Here is a 17,312-nt window from a genome sequence, read left to right on the forward strand (position 1 = left end):
TAAGGGAATGTTGAAATCACCCCCCACTATGAGAATTCCATCTTGAAACACTGAGTTTACTTAATATTTTTGCAAGGGCATGGTTCTGTTTTTTGTTTGGTAGGTATATGTTTCCCAAGGTGATTTGAGTATTACCAATTTTGCCCCTAACAAACACAAACCTACCAGAGTCATCTGCCAAATGTTCTTGATATGTGAATTGTAAGTGCTGTCCAATAAGAATTGCTACTCCTCTGGATTTAGTCTCAGAGAAGTGGCTAAAGTATCCTAGTGGATAATCTTTGTTGCACAATTTGGGAGGGGAGACTTTCCTAAAGTGTGTTTCTTGTATAAACACTATATGTGCTTTGTTCCTCTTGAAATCTGTAAGTGCAATAGATAGTTTATCAGGGGTATTTAAACCCCTTGCATTTTGTGTGAGGATATTTAAGGTACTCATGATCACTTTCATAAGTGAAGGGTAATTCGAAGATGGATAGTTAAATCGTAGAGGTCCCTATCTGAAGCAATGCAAATTTATGTTGATATTTCTCAATGAGTGATGTTATAGTTATTGACGGGGATTAAAGGAGGGAGAGTGTGGAGTAGTTTGGTGGGAGATTGAATATAACTTGTGAATTAGGTTCAATTGTTTTAACAATGTCACACCAGCAGAATATTGTCTAGTGTGTCTGTTGCAAAGTATCTCTGGTGAGATAAATCTGCGGGAATATTACCGTAGAGATATGTGGATAGTGTGCAATAGGTTTCAAAGTCTTGGTTTTCCAAAGTTCAGGTTATCTCTTAATCAATCTGTTTATAGATCGCAGTGAGTTAAATACAGTTAAGTAGTGGAGTAGTTATATAATATAATTATAATACAACAATATAACAAAATAACACTTGTACTGTACAAGGACTGATAACAATTTCTAATAATGTGGAGTACTTTGCTGTCCTATTGTGAACAGCTTCCCAGTACTGATGGGTTAAATCTCAGCTTGTTGGGTTTATAGGAATCTAGTTGTCTCGCTAGGTAAGGTCTTAGTAGACCTGGTTTTAAGAGAAAACAAAGGGTAGGTGAAGGGAAGATGAAGTGGATGTGTAGAGAAGGGTAGAAGGGAAGAGGGAGTGAGGAAGAAGGGAGGGAGTGTAAGTTGGAAGGGTTAGTATGAATTTTCCCTAAGGGGAATGTAGTTCAATCTCGACGCTAGAGAAAGAACCAATAAGTATTTGGGGTCGTGTACTTGCGCTTGAGCTGATGACCCAAGTCACAATCCAGTATCTTAACTAGTTGTAGTGGAGAAGAGCAGTTTGAATAGAAATAAGTTTCCTCTCTAACTAGTGAGGTTTGTTGGGCATCTGTAAACCTTTTCTTGGTCGATGATGGGAACCAGAATAGCTCTGTTAAGTCGTGATCAACGTTGACAACCTTGAAAACTATGTGGTGGCGTTAAATGATATATAATAGTGCTGTAATTAACCTCTCTGGGTAGATAAATACACAATTGGATTTAATTCCAATTGTCTTTTTTTTAATGATTTATTGTTGGGTAGAAAGGGAGGGAGGTGGGAGGCTCTCGGCTATTTAAATCATGTGTGCTATTGTTAAGAGTCCCAAATTAAATACCATAGCTGTCATGTGCTGAATAAAACATTATCATTTTTAGTCAATGCGAGTTTATAATAATAGGCTCCTTTAAGATTAGTGGGGTCTATGATGGATTGGTTGCTAATATTCAACTACCTGTCGGAGGAGCCATGTGTTGTCCTCTGTAGACTCCTCGTTAAAGTGTTGTGTGATATATCAACACCCAGTTTCCTGGTACTATAGCTTATTGTAGTGACATAATACTTATAGAAACATTGTACATTAGGGTAATTAGTAATAAGCGTGCAAAATATAGTTTAAGTTAATGAGTTAATATCATTTTCTGGCTAATAGAGATTATATCGGTGAAAACTATTGAAGATATTACATAGTGTTTTTAACGTTTCTGCTTTAGGTCTGATGGGATATATATAGCCCTGTGTGCAGGTCATATCAAGATGTTGCGCGTTGTAGTAACTGGTAGCTTCCCCTTAATGAGGTTTATCGTGGAAACATTTTACTACTAGAAATTGTGAGTTACAATAAATTTTGGCAGATAAAAGGTATTTCATAACCTACATCATCTATAGCGTAAACAGTTATTTACAATAATGCATAGTATTTAAAGCTTTTCTGTCTTTCGACTTGCTAAGGTATTGTTGTGTCAGAAAAACATAGCAGATAATGTTAGACAATTATACGACCTGTGTAGCTAAATCTTCCCAGGCCTCTGTTTGAAGTGGTTGGAGGTGCATGGAAAGTGTAGTCTGTGGGTTAAAAAGTCCCCTGGAAAAATAAAATGTCTGATACGTTGTATCTGGAGATGTCGAGAAGTCTCTGAAGTAAGAGTCTAGGTTCAGATGAGTAGAATATGCCGCTGCTGTGGCTCTGTCTTGTTGATGGAGAATTTATTTTGGTGAGCGTCACAAAAATTCCTCACTAGTAGAGAGGTTGATAGATCTTTAGTGTTCAAATTGTGGTTGTCAGTTGGGACCGCTATCTTTTGGGCGTTGCCTCTGAGGGGTGCGTTCCGTAGGAATTTTACCTTGCCTCTGGTTTGGAGATTGGAATCTATGATCCGGACGTCTTTTTCTTGCTGGAGTGGACCATTTTTGCCGCTGGGATGGATGAAGTGCTTCTTGGTTAGGTGGGGGAGTATTCCAATCTATAACGGTTGTGTTAGGGAGGTCCAGTGCTCTGAGGAATGGTGTTACATCCAGAAACGTTGAGATAGAGTAAATGTTTCCTTTAATGGATAGGATTAGAGCAAAAGGGAATCCCCATCAGTATCGTATGTTTCGTTGTCGTAGCAGTTCTGTAACCGGCTTGGGTGCCCTTCTTGCCTGAAGAGTGTACCAGGACAGATCTGGAAATATTTGTATTGGATTGTCATGAAAGAGTAACGGTTGGGTCATGTCCCTAAGGGCCTTCACTATATTGTCCTTCACGCTGTAATAGTGTAACCTACAGATGATGTCCCTTGGCGAATCTTGTGAAAGTCCTCTCGGACGGAGTGATCTATGGGCTCTGTCTAATAAAATTAGGTTGTCTGCGGGGGATTCCAGAATTAGATTAAAAAGTTCAGAGAGAATCAGAGTTGCGTCTTCACCTTGGGTCTCCGGTATCCCTCTGATTCGCAAATTATTTCTTCTTCCCCTATTGTCGAGATCATCAATATGTCTCTGGGATGATGCCCAATTCAAGATTTGCGAGTCTAGAGTTGTTGTTATGTTAGTAATTTTCTTCTTCCAGGTCTGTGATCCGTAAATGTAGCGGCTGGACGTCGGTGCCCATCTCTTTCAGTTTGGATTGGAAGGAGGATTCTATTTTGCCCAGCATTTGTTGGATCTGTTGGATATCTGCTTTAGATAGTAAGTTCTTAATCATAAGTCGGATGTCTGTTTCTTCATGTTTGTCTGCTGGTTGTGAGCTGTCAGAGTAGCAGGGGCTACGCGGTTGGGAATCCAAGGGAGATTCTGTTTCAGCCATACTCGAGGTCGCGGCTGCGGCCTCTGACATGCGGTCTGAATTTTCTTTGAAATAACGGGTTAAGGATCCCGATTTCGCTGAAGGTGTCTTCCCTGGATGTCCTTGGGAGTTAGGGTGCTTTTTGGGGTTACCCATAGTTTGTAGATTTCTCCAATTGCTGTGGATTGAATTTGGGTCGGGAGCATTAAGATTAATGTGCGTCCATTAAGCTCGGCAGTTAGCCACGCCCCCTCCTATTTTATTTTATGTACTGTTTTGCAATTTGTTATCTGTATGTCATTTATGTCTGTATTTTGTACTCTGCACTGTGAATCTTTTTGTCAGATTAAATGTTTACTTAATCAGCTTGTGTCTCTGTTCTCTATGAACTTCACTCTCCAGAGGAAAGTTCAGGTAAACATGTTACCAAAAAGGGTTAATTATATGTGTTTGATCAGTAAAAGTAGAACTGTGATTCTATAATTCTCCTGTGTGGGGGGTAACCTAAGACCTAAGGGTTTAAAAGTCTTGGTGGTGGCAGTAAAGTGTGTACTAGGGGGTTAGTGTACAAGGGATTGCAGGGGTTAATGGAGTGGTTGCTGGGACTTGCAACAGGTAACCAGGGGTCTGGTGTCATTAACCCTGTAACTTCCACACTCTCCCCACTGTCTTGGCTGGGCCTATAGCCCACACTCGTGACACAATGCCACTTCGCCACTGGGGGTTGGAGGGGACCAATTGCCAACCTTTTACCCTGTGACTATGGCCCCTTTAATTTATTGTGGTTGAGAGACCCTATTTGTGGCTATTAGGACTTTAAACAATAGTTATTCGAACTCCCGAACAGTCGAAGTGGCCGCCATTCGACATTCGAACACCATCTTGTTCGCTTGGACCAAAACTGCGAATAGACTTCAGGGGGACTTAGCCGCGAATGCCCTGCAATTATTTTCGGCATGAAGACCTCGTGGTTCCCGGTCGGTCCTCCAGCAGCACTTAGCTGCAATTCTGTGGAACTGTTTTGGGCATGAGACCATGCCTGCGCCTAGGCAAATATATGACTTCCATAAAGTTTCTGAACCCATTATCTGATCTGGGTGATTTTGGGATATGTTGTTCACCTAGATCAGAGCTATCAGGGGATGTGTTATATTTTGGGGTACTTATAGTACTTTATAAAATATGTGTTTTTTATGCTTGAGGATAATTACGTTAATACATTATCTACATTTATTGTATCACAGGCAGAGGAGAGGAATTGTGTGATGCATGTGGGAGTGTCAGGCATTGTTACATTGTTTCTATTGGTCTGTACAATTTGTTCCATGGTGCTCCATCAGGTCCAGTTGTATCAAAATTCAACCTGTACCATTAAACTCTCAGATCTTCTTACCCTCAACTCGCAGCCTCATCTCGTGTTGTAGGGAACAGCTATAATCACTACAGGGATTTTTAAAATCATTATACTCCCTTGGATTCTACTAGCTCTTGTAAGAGCTCTACAGCTGATCCTGCTATACTCCCCTGGAGGAGAGAGTTACCTACTTTAACCTGGAGCCTTGTCGTAAGTCCAGGGTGGGCAGAAGACGGCGAGACCCCAACCAAGCTGCGGCGGTTCGGGAGGTCTGCAGTGCTTATGGTGTCTGGTGCAGTGCTGATGGTCCTTGGTGAGTACTAGGAGCATCTGTTGGATGGAGGGTTCGTCACAACCAATATTCAAAAAGAATAGATGGGGTTGTGCATTCCAGCATGGTATAACCCGATTGGAACGCAGGATGGTATAACCCGATTGGAACGCAGCGGCACCATTTTGGCTCTGTATACGTTCCAAGCTGGAACGCAAAGAATACCATACTGGGAAACGCTGCGTCACTTCCGGTATGACGTGTGCGTTCCAGGATGGTTACAGGAAGCCACCAATTACACACACCAGGAAGTAATTTATAATTAGACTGCCTATATAAACAGAACACATGAGGACTTCACTACACTCTTGAAGAAGTCTTGGACAGGCAAAATGCATCAGTGGAACCCTTTGAAGTTACCTGCTACTGTTTTTAATACTTGTATAATAAATAGTACATTTTATTTTATATTTACTTAATTATTTTTACTTCCTGGCACCATCAGATCCTTAGGTGGGGATTATACCACCCATGCTGTACACACTAGAGCAAGTTCTGCTCTGGTAAATTTAAGTACATTACTTGATTTTTCTTTTGCACCTAATAGTATTACTTCACCATAGGAGTATCTTTCTGTATTTTTATACATGTCCTGCACACTGCATCCTATTTGATACATTTGAGACGTCTACATCTACATACATCCTTAGACAGGGATTATTCCGTCCATATGTATTACAGCTGAGCTCTAAGTTAGCTCTAACAAATGTGAGTAATATCACATAAGATTATCTCATCACCTCTTACCTACTGCACTATTGTATAATTTGTTTTTATCTGTGAGGTCAACTGTGTGTACAATCATCAAAATAATTGTGTACATATATATTTATATATATATTTCCTACATATTGTTTGTGGCACGGTCTCCCACTATCTTTTTTTTTTCTCACTAGATATTGATAGAGTTTGCCTATATACCAATGTTTTATTGTTGTTTTTGATATATGCCTCTGTACTTTAACTTTTCCTGTCTTCAACTCATGAGACCACTGGCCAAACTCACAATATGTCAGAATGAACACCCGTACCACTCTGAAATCAACACTATTTTCTTCCCCCTCTCTCACCCCCTCCCCCCTTTCCCCCCTTATTTGTCGGTTCACTGGTCAAATGTTTCTGTACATATTGTTGTTATACATATTTATATCTATAAAACCTTAGACCGCTGCCCATTCCAGTTCCCTACCACCTACACAAACAATATTTAGGAGATATGAACTACCGAACCGGGGGACCATCCGTATCCTGAAATAAAGAGATTCCTTGGAACTGTTTTGGGCTAGCGCCTCGTGTCTGGCCGGTCAAAATTTTACCACGTCATTCCCGTTCTGCCGAACCAATCTGAGTGATTCTTGGGCTATCAGGAAATGTACTTTTTGTGAGGTCCTGTGGTATGGTTGAGGTACTTTTGGGGTACAGGATAGATTTTCTGTACTTGGTAGATCATTAAATTAAAGGAGTTTTCTAAGGTAACTATCTCAGGCAATTATCTCTCAGGCACAGGATCATGGGATTGAAAACCCTGCATTATTGTATGTGAAACCCCTTGCATGGGACTGGGCATAAAAGCCGTCTATGTGTCAATAAACTTGAGTTGTACCCCAAGAGCTGTATGTCGTCCAGTTGCTGGGGAGGAGGTGGGCGATTCTTTGACTATTTTGCATGTTCCTGATTGTACTTTGATGTATCCAGCCGAGGATGGTCCCTGATAGGACTTGGGCTCCACTACAGAAACATAGTTCCTATTGTTCCTTATTTATTTTATGAAACTAGAATGCACAGGAATGTTTTTTTTTTTTTTTACAAATCGGATACAGGGACTATACTAATGCAAAATAGCCCATTAGGAATCATTACTTAATTAAGGAGTTAACTTCAGAAGCAGAGGCCTTGAAACAAGTAATTTTCCTATTTGTGTGTTCAAAGACAATTTCCAATGTTTTCATTTATTGCACCAACAAAGATTTTTTTACTTTTTTTCAAGGGTAACAAAGGGGCTTTAAGTTGATGTTACATATACATATATACATTTTTATTTATTTAAAAAACAAACAAACAAACAAAAAAAACGAGTAATTCCATCATGAATCCATAAAATGATTAATTTTGTAACAGGACTGCTTTAAGTTTTAATTCAATGTATAAACAAAGGCAAATGGGGCATATGATTCCATTCCGTTATCATTTACATTATTATCTAACACGGGCCAGCCAAGAATGAATGAAGTTTAAGTGAGCCTTGTGCTCACACAGTATACCAAAGCATTGAACCACAAAATACCAGATTATGATTGATAAAGGAAAATATATATTTATTTCCTCTCAAAGAAACATACTCATATATGACCGCATCCAGAGCCGCAGTGGAACGCACACGGTCTGTCAGCCAGTGTTGATACAGCACGAGAAGGTCTTGAGTCACTTTTATCTGGCCGGTAACAAACAACTTTGGACCCTCAATCTGCAAACCTGGTATACTTTGCTCTTTCACTTGGGACATTTTATTCATTAGTCTTTTATATATATATTTGTGTGAAGGGCTCATGATGGCAAAGAGAAATAAGACCTAATAAGTGTAGGATGGTATAAAAGTAGCAAGTCGGTTGTGGTGTGCCGAAACCGACGATGAGGTAGGCCTGAAAATAAAGAGGGCCCACCAAGAAGAAATGTAAGAAAAAGGAGTTGATAAAGAGGTGTGGGTGGGAGGGTGATGCAACGCTGACCTCGAAGGTATGGAGCCAGGTAAGGGGTGTCCCTTAAGTAGGGAAGGGGTGTGTCATACGCCCCTCCCACAAACACAGGCCAAAAGGCCTTACTACTTGTGTAAAGGGCTCATGATGGCAAAGAGAAATAAGACCTAATAAGTGTAGGATGGTATAAAAGTAGCAAGTCGGTTGTGGTGTGCCGAAACCGACGATGAGGTAGGCCTGAAAATAAAGAGGGCCCACCAAGAAGAAATGTAAGAAAAAGGAGTTGATAAAGAGGTGTGGGTGGGAGGGTGATGCAACGCTGACCTCGAAGGTATGGAGCCAGGTAAGGGGTGTCCCTTAAGTAGGGAAGGGGTGTGTCATACGCCCCTCCCACAAACACAGGCCAAAAGGCCTTACTACTTGTGTGAAGGGCTCATGATGGCAAAGAGAAATAAGACCTAATAAGTGTAGGATGGTATAAAAGTAGCAAGTCGGTTGTGGTGTGCCGAAACCGACGATGAGGTAGGCCTGAAAATAAAGAGGGCAAAAATAGAAATTTCAACATTTTAATACAAACTACCAATATACATACTTAACAAGACATGTTCTGAAAAGCATTCCTTACTTCTTGTACAGGGTTAGGAATGTACCGTGTGTAAGCGGATGATTTCCAGCGCCCCAGTGTCTTGATAACATGAACCGGTATGTTAACACTGGAGGCTGTGGAGGCCGCTCCTATGCGGAAGGAGTGGCCTGAATAGTTAGCTGGCTTGAGTCCCAGCTGTGTTAGTAATGACCTAACGTGGGTCATGAAGTTGGTAGTAGTGAGAACTGAACCTCGTAGAACAAAAAGTGGTTGTGATGGTGGTGCCTTGAGACTCTCTGTATAAGAGTCCAGAATTTGGACGGGGCACCAACTGTTGTGAGTCGGATAGTATTTAACCTCTACGGGTGGAGCGTGTTGACAGTTTTTGGAATGAGGTAGTGTCAGGATATAATAGTCCATGTGTTTGGTTAAGTGCGAATGAAGCAGTAGGTGAGTGGATTGTGTTGTATTGATGGCGGTAAACTCTCTAGGTCTCAGAAACCCATAAAAAGCCACGTAAATAGCTGTTTTGATGACTAGTGTTGTGTTGAAGGAGAAGGGTTTTAGATCTAGTAGTTGTGATAATTTCTTAAGGATATGAAAATCTATAGGAAGCCTCTGTGCTGTATGCGGGGGTTCGGATCTTTGTATACCCCTAAGGATGTTCTTGATTTGGTATGATGACATGAAACTTGAGTTGTTGGGTTGTAAGGTCAGCATGTGATGTTGGATGCCTGTAAGATATAGTTTGATTGTGTTGTAAGAAAGTTTGAGTTTGAGGTGGCAAAAAGAGGCAAAACCTAAAAAAGATGTCATGATGAATGGTTGTAATATGTTGTGTTCCAAAAGGAATCTTTTGAATAAACTGAAAGCTCTGTTGTAGGTTTTCCTGGTATTTGTAGATAGAGCTAGTTGGGACAAAGTTCTGCAATGTTGCATGATAACGTCTAGTCCATTGTTAGCTGATGGAACAGTGGAGTGGCCGTGGCTGTGAGCGCGGCTGATGGGAGAAGTTGATGAAAGGCCTGGAATTTAAAACGAGACAAATTATCAGCTGCCTCGTTACAAATACCTGGAATATGAACACAGTGCAGGAAAAAATTATGACATGCTGCCAACCAAGTGAGTTTCCTCAAAAATCTCATGATAGTAAAGGAGTTGGAGCGACCTTTGTTGATAATGGAACAGGTTGCTTGGTTGTCTGAGTAACACCTGACTGATGAACCTGTCCATAGATGTCCCCATGCCACGGCAGCCGCCACGATGGGATATATCTCGAAAAGAGCTGAGGTAGAGAAAAAACACTCCAGGTCCTGCACCTCTGAAGGCCAGCTACCCCAAAGCCATTCGTTCCCAAAAATTGCTGCAAAACCTGTGGTAGACGCCGCGTCTGTCCAAACAGTAGGAGAAGTGTCAGACAATTGAGGGAGGAACATGCTTTTTCCGTTCCAGGAGTTTAAAAAGTTTCTCCACATGAGAAGGTCTGCCGTGGCTTGGGTATCTAGGGTTAATCTGTGTGCATCATGTAGAAACCGTGGGAACATGCTGAGGAGACGTGATATGAAAGCACGGCCTTGAGGTATAATACGCATGGCAAAATTGAGTGACCCCAGTAAAGATTGTAATTCTTTGCGATTGCAAGTGCGTAGTTGTATATAGAGGTTGATGTTTGTCAGGATGTTTTCTACCTTGGTGCGTGGTAGGCTAGCTTGCATGTTGGCTGAGTCTAGCATGATGCCCAGGAAAGTGATGATGGTATCTGGGCCTTCGGTCTTGGTAGGGGAGACTGGGACCCCCAACTGGTTGAATAGGCTGACAGTTTCTTTGAGGCTACTGGGAGGGGAAGCATTCTCCTCGACCATTAGGAAATCGTCCAGATAATGTATGACTGTAGGGCATCTGGATATATTGAGTAGTAACCAGCATAGGATTTCGGCAAATGTGTCAAATATGGCTGGACTACTTTTAGAACCAAAAGTTAGTCGTGAGAAAAAGTAGTAGTTCCCTTCCCACTTGATGCCATGTAGGTGCCACAGTGTGGGGTGGATTGGTAGTAGTTTGAATGCATTTGTTATGTCGGTCTTACTGAGCCATGCACCGAATCCTGCCTGTAAGATAGCCGTAATGGCGTGGTCTATAGTGGAATATTGCAGGGAGAATTCCTCCGATGGTATGAGGGAGTTGAGGCTAGGAGTGGTAGAGGTGTGTGGTGCCGACAAATCGATAATAAGTCTCTGCTTGTTGGAAGATTTTCCTGTGACAACCCCGATAGGGTTTGTCCTCCATGTAGTGAAAGGAGGGGATTGAAAAGGTCCCAATAAAAAAACCTTCTGACACTTCTTTAGCTATGAGTGTGTCAACAGCTGTAGGGTTGTGTTGGACGGATTGTAGATTTGGACATTCCAGGATTCCTGAAGGCATATGTATGATACCTGTGTGGAATCCTTCTGATAGACCAGAGATTATGAAATCTACTAAATGTGTAGATGGATGCTGTGACAGAAATGTCGCAAGTAGGGATATGTTGATAGACGTTAGGTACTGTTTGGGATACATTTTATTGGGACACATGATTTTTGCATGTGCCCTGAAACATTTTGAGCATATATGCAATAAACGACAACCGCTGTAATTACATGTACCAACATTAAAGTTATTACATATCTGGGATTTGCCCAGAAACTTGATAGGTCTACCCAGTTTGTCTTTAGCTATTTTCTCCGTAGGACCAGCGGAGCTAGGTCCTTGCACGTGGGTATGCTCGTTAGCAGTGGTGGGACAAAAATTTGCCGAATGAGACATGGAGGAGCAGTATGCACAAGCCGGCGTCCTTAGCCCTGCAAAGTGTCTGCAGAAAATCACTGTGTCTATCTTACTCCAGTTGGACCTTGTCCCGTACTGTGAGAAGGCGCCTGACACTTTTGCAGAAAAAAGATCTATGGTAATCGTAGAATGCCGATCCACCATATTTATTGCCCAGGTCCACCAGCTTGTGCATATACATGTCAAATTCCTCACGCCTGTGTGGGTAAACGGCACATATGACAACGTAATATACACAATTAAATTAGAGAAAACCTTATCACATATATATACATTATACCTATTCCTGATTAATTATCTGAGTTCTAGAGTATGTAATTTGAGTACATAAAGAAAAGTCAGCATATGACACGTGCCATGTAATGAAAAGTGTACATGGTGTGTTTAAACAGGGAGGAGAGAGGAAAAAAAAAAAAAAAAACGTTTGTTTAAAACAAATTTCCTAAGTGTAAATGGAAGGTATACAAAAAGTAAAGTTGTTCAAGCAAAACTATGTATATGTATACCAGGATAATATCATGAACTAATAATACATGAACCCTAACCTAGGTATAATTAATGTGACAGCATAAATTATGAAATACATGCTATAATCGTTATATGTATATAAAACAGACTGGTATTTAATAAACTATAATCTGCATTAAAAATGAATAATCCTACTATCAGGTACTAAAATTTATCATATAGAAACAAACTGAAATAAAGGAGGGAAAAAGTAAAGCATAAGAATGCTACATACTTAGTACTTGGTTTCCGGAAACCGGAGGGTTAATTTGCCTGAGACTTTGGCCGTAAAGCGTGTGGCCGTAAAGTGAGGCTGAAAATTATTACGACGCCGTGGGAAGTGATCCGGGCGACGGACTTACGTTTGAGAAGTCCTGAGGACTCGATCAGCGAAGAAGACCGGGTTTTTTGTGCGTGGCTGGCCGTGGAAAGACCTGAAAGGAGTTCCTGGACACAGCTGACACTGAAGAAAAACGCAGAGTTTCCAAAAGCAAGATGGCGCCGTCCGTGAACCGGAAGTGGATTCAGGATGCAACGCTGACCTCGAAGGTATGGAGCCAGGTAAGGGGTGTCCCTTAAGTAGGGAAGGGGTGTGTCATACGCCCCTCCCACAAACACAGGCCAAAAGGCCTTACTACATATATATATATATATATATATATATATATATATATATATATATATATATATGTGTGTGTGTGTGTGTGTGTGTATTTTTGACAGTGTTTATGTGCTAAGAAAATCTTTTATAGAAACCACTCTGTCTGCTACACTATATAATTTACATTATTTAAACAAGTTTAACCCCTTGTGGGGTAGAAGTTATAAACTTTTGTATTAAGTTCACAGTTTGCATTGGTTCCTTTACAATTGAGTTATAGAACCTCTACTAGAGTGTTATTTCAGCAATTTTGGATTTCCCCTACCCCATCATATGGGAGGTTAAGATCCAATTATCTGATACATTTATATACGACAATTTATCGGTTTATCCCTACACTTCAGTTCAATTTCCACTGAGCCCTGTAATTACTATTGATTTATTCAATAGGCACTTAGTATCTGTATATTTCTTAACTGCAGGTGGCGGTTATTTTTACAAGTGGCACAGTGATTTTGGTAGTGATATTTGGTCTCAGCATCCAACTCTAGAGGTTATTCACCATCGATTTGGTGTCTTGTGATACTCATTTATGAGACTAATATTTACAATGCAGTGCATTGACATTAAATAAATTCTCATGTAAATGTTCTTGTTTTCGCATTAGCAGTAACAATCTTGGATATTTGCTTTATAATAGTTCTTAATTCTTCTCTATTATTCTTAAATGTAGGAATATTTGGAGAACAATGCAATCCTCTCTTGTTTACTTGTGTTACACTATATTTGTCAATAATCTGCAAAATGATTACACAGTTTCATGTAATGCTATAAAATTAGGTTATTTTCTTACAGGAGAATAAAAACAGATTGTTCTGTTGTTCAGAATTTCTAAATTTTAAAGGGACACTATAGTCATTCAAACAAATTTAGCTGAATTAAACAGTTTGGGTTTATAGAATATACCTCTTAAATCTCACTGCTCAATTCACTACCATTCAGGAGTTAAATCACTTTTGTTTCTTGTGGCGAAAATGACCTCGCCACTGGTTTTTGGAGGGGCCTGTTTGCCAGCCTCCTGCCCTGGACAAACCTGGCTGAAATACTTTAAACAGACTCTGTTCTTTGAGTTTTGTACTTTTGTACTCCAGACAGAGAGACCGACCGTTAGCCCTGATTCTATGGAACTGTTTTGGGCATGGGGCCATGCTTGCGGTCAGTCAAAACTATGACTTCCAGGAAATTCCTGAACCCCTTAACCGATCTAGGTGATTTTTGGATATGTTGTTCACCCAGATCGGGGCTATCCGGGGATGTGAGCATTTATGGGGATATGTTGTGTTTTGGGGTGTTTTCCAGACTTTGTAAAATTGTTTTTTCTGCTTAGAGTTAATTGAGTTAGTCCATTGTCTTCGTTAATTGTATCACAGGCAGAGGGGAGGGATTGTGTACACTGTATGGGAGTGACTGAATGTAAAATACTGTTTTGATTGGCTTGTTGTTCGTGTGTCCCTGTGCCCAACAAGGTCCACCTGGGTGGTAACCTTGTGGGGAAAACTGTATAAAAGACAGTGTGCCACAATAAACCTTCAGTTCCTGTTTTATCCTCAACATAGAGTCTCTGTCGCATGTGTGGGGAAAAAGGCTGCATCTACACTGGGGATTGCTATACTCTGTATACTCCCCTGGGCTATAATCACTAAGCTCTTTTAAAAGCTGTTCCTGCTTGACTCTCTGGAGGAAGAGAGGTTCACCCACTTTAGCCTTTTCGTAGGTCCAGGGTGGATAGGAGACAGCAGGCTCCCAGCCAAGCTCTAACACGGGACGTGGGGACTGGGGTGCTGATTGTGTGTGGTTGAGTGCATGGAGTCCTTGGTGAGCATTAGGAGCATCCGTCGGCAGAGGTACCCAACCGGGGTACAGGAAGCTCCATTACATTTCTATTTAACAAAACTATCCCTGGCTATGACCGACACAGCCTGCATAATTTTCCCTGGCACTGGAGAGTCCCTTTAAGCAGTTTTGTGTCCCTTTAACAAGTTCAGAAGTTGGATTAGACTGTAAACAAAAGTAGAAATACTAGTTTAAAAAATGTTTTTTATTTTTTAGTACTCGTCATAGTTGGACAAAACCCAGTGTTAAAAGTTCACCACAATCATTTGTGAACAGTACCTAAAAGGAAACACTTACTTTGAGATCTCCTTAGTGGTTTGTTCCCACGGATATAACACATGTCCAGTGGCTGCTCTGTAACTGTAGACCCCCAAGAGTCCAAATGCCAAAGCTATTTTTGATACAGAAGAGCATCTTCCTTGAATTAACAAATGTATCATGACCAATGAGACTGCCACTAAAAAAGAAAGTTCTGCTTTGTGGTCTGAGCTGTTAAAACAAAATAAATGACATATGGTTAAAAACAAAAACTCACAATTTATGTCCCGGTAACATATATAAAGATGGACATTTTTTTAGGAATGCGCCAAAACCCAAAGAAGTTAAGCTTTATGAAGTCATCTAGGTGTTAACAGAGTAGCTCCTTGTGACGAAACCAACCTCGCCACTGGGCCCTGGAGAAGCCTGTTTGCTAGCCTCCTACCTACTGACTATGGCCCCTGGGTTATTTGGGGCATTTTGTACTGTATATTGCTGCTACTGGCCCTTTTAACAGCATCTATGGACACATTGGGACTTTTGGGACTACTGTCCCTTTAAGACTGTGAAGCATATTCTAGTGTACTGCCTGTAATATTATATATGTATTTATATATGTGTTAAGTTTATCCTGGGTGATTTGTATGCAGCATTCATCTGATTGTTCGGTAGAATCACTCCATTCAGTATATTGAGTGAAACTACCGAACAACCAGACCACCCAGGAATAAGTGTGCCTCCAATTACCGTTTGCAACAATGTTGCAAACGGGTAATTGGCAATCAGTGCAGTGTGGTCTGTGTCCTCTGGGTGGCCGCCATTCGGGAGCCGAACACGTGGCGGCGGCCATCTTAAACTACCGAACAGCGGTGTTTTGCCGTCGAGTGTCTGGAACTAAAATCGGACACTTGACTAGGCAAACACCGCTGAGACCTCCATACTTCCAGAAATTCGTATAGAAACTACCGAATGACCCGCCGTTCGGTAGAAAGAACCCCACAAACAAGGGAATTCATTCAAACCCTCTCCAGGCTCTATAACACAGGCAATTCGCCTGTTTTCATTCCCTTGTTTGAGACCGACCGCAGGGCCAAAATGCATGGAACTGTTTTCGGATACTTTACCCATGTGGTCGGTCAAATCTTTGGAACCCCATATCTCCCGAACCGTTCATCCGAACGACTTGAATTTTGAATATGTTGTCCCCCTGAATAAGGGCTATCCAGCGATGCTGGACTTAAAGGTCTACCCCCTGTTTTTGGGGTACATCCAGAACTTGGCTGAAAAGGTGTACCGGATAATTGGGTTTAATGTTATCTGAGGGGAGGGGATGTGTGGGCTGAACCATGTATGTGATTGGTTATTTTATACCTCCCCCTGGGTGTGGCCTGTATGTGTACTCATGTAATAAAAACCAGGCTGGGTGCCCCAGCACCTCAGACCTCTTCTGACCCTCAATACGTAGCCTTGTCTCGTTATTGGAGGGAACTGCTATATCACACTGGGGATTGCTATGCGCTGCATATTCCCCTGAGCTCTTAATCACTTAGCTCTTTTAAGAGCTTGTTCCTGTTACGCTCTCCTGGAGGAGAGGTCTTCCCCACACGGTCCTGGAGGACAGAAGCCGATCCAGGGTGGAAGGAAGAAAACGCGGCTCCAGTTAAGCTACGGCGGTTGTGGAGCCTGCGGTGGTTGTGGTGTCGTCTACAGTGCTTGGAGTCCTCTGAGAGCGCTAGGAGCATCCATCAACGGAGAGTACTCGGTCGGAGTACACGGAGCTCCGTTACACTCCTCTTTCTCACTTTCTTGTTGATTTTAGAAGAAATCTAAATTTTTATAAAGCTTCTAGATTGCCCCTCCTAATTATCTACCATAAAGCCAGGAGACTGCTCTTCATCGCTTACCTTGATCACTTACTCATAGCAGAAGCAAGGACTTCTCATAAAGAAGCACTGGTAAGAAAAAAATAAAAATCTATATTCTGCAAAAATCTCCACTCGCATTGTGTGCTCTGCTTACTCTCTGCTTTTATGAAAGGTTTGAAGATAGATCTTGTTTTTTGTGGTTAGCTCACCCTACTGCTTTTCATACTGCCAATAATTGACATTTTTGCCAGATTGATGGATTGTTTAGATAATGGAATGTCTTGGATACCCATATGCTGTGGGAGATAATAGTGGGAGAATATATTTGAGAAGCCACAGACTGTGCCATTTTAGTGTGCGAGTTGTTTGTTGACTAATGTTGGATTTCTCCACTCTGTTTATTTTTTATCTTGCTGTATATTTATATTTTCTGTGGCACCCCGACTGGTGACAGGATTTCTTCCAGGGCGTCTTCCCAGCGTTGCCCCCGGACTATATTCCTCCATTCGAGGTCACTCTCCTCCCTGAGTGTGAACGCTTACTGGAGGCCAGCTCGTTCCATCCGCTGAGCTCCTCTGCAACCAGGGGCGCTGCACGAATGCTAGTGCTGCCCTCAATTATAATCCACATGATACCGGTGTCTCAGGATGCTTCTCCTTGCACTAGAAAGCTATCCCACCGTTGCCACCAGATGTGACGGACACCTGGCTCCCCAACTGGGTGCCACCGCCAATCAATGATTCCTAGTGCTTACCAAGTACCACAAGCACCGCACAAGAACACATCAGCACTGCAGTCCCCACTTCCAGCGTTACAGCTTGGTTGGGGTCTCGCTTTCCTAAGCCCACCCTGGACCAAAGACC

General features: G+C 41.7%; 1 protein-coding gene across 2 annotated transcripts in view; it reads right to left on the bottom strand.

The window, feature by feature from the left end:
- PIGG (phosphatidylinositol glycan anchor biosynthesis class G (EMM blood group)) overlaps nt 1–17,312 on the bottom strand; it is a 556,446-nt gene that overhangs the window by 140,300 nt on the left and 398,834 nt on the right. For both annotated transcript variants that reach the window (XM_063455507.1, XM_063455506.1), the window contains one exon: nt 14,624–14,815. In XM_063455507.1, coding sequence (XP_063311577.1) covers nt 14,624–14,815 — 192 coding nt within the window. The remainder of the gene's footprint in view (nt 1–14,623; nt 14,816–17,312) is intronic.

The sequence above is a fragment of the Pelobates fuscus genome, chromosome 5 (assembly GCF_036172605.1).
Source record: "Pelobates fuscus isolate aPelFus1 chromosome 5, aPelFus1.pri, whole genome shotgun sequence".
NCBI classification, from domain to species: Eukaryota; Metazoa; Chordata; class Amphibia; order Anura; family Pelobatidae; genus Pelobates; species Pelobates fuscus.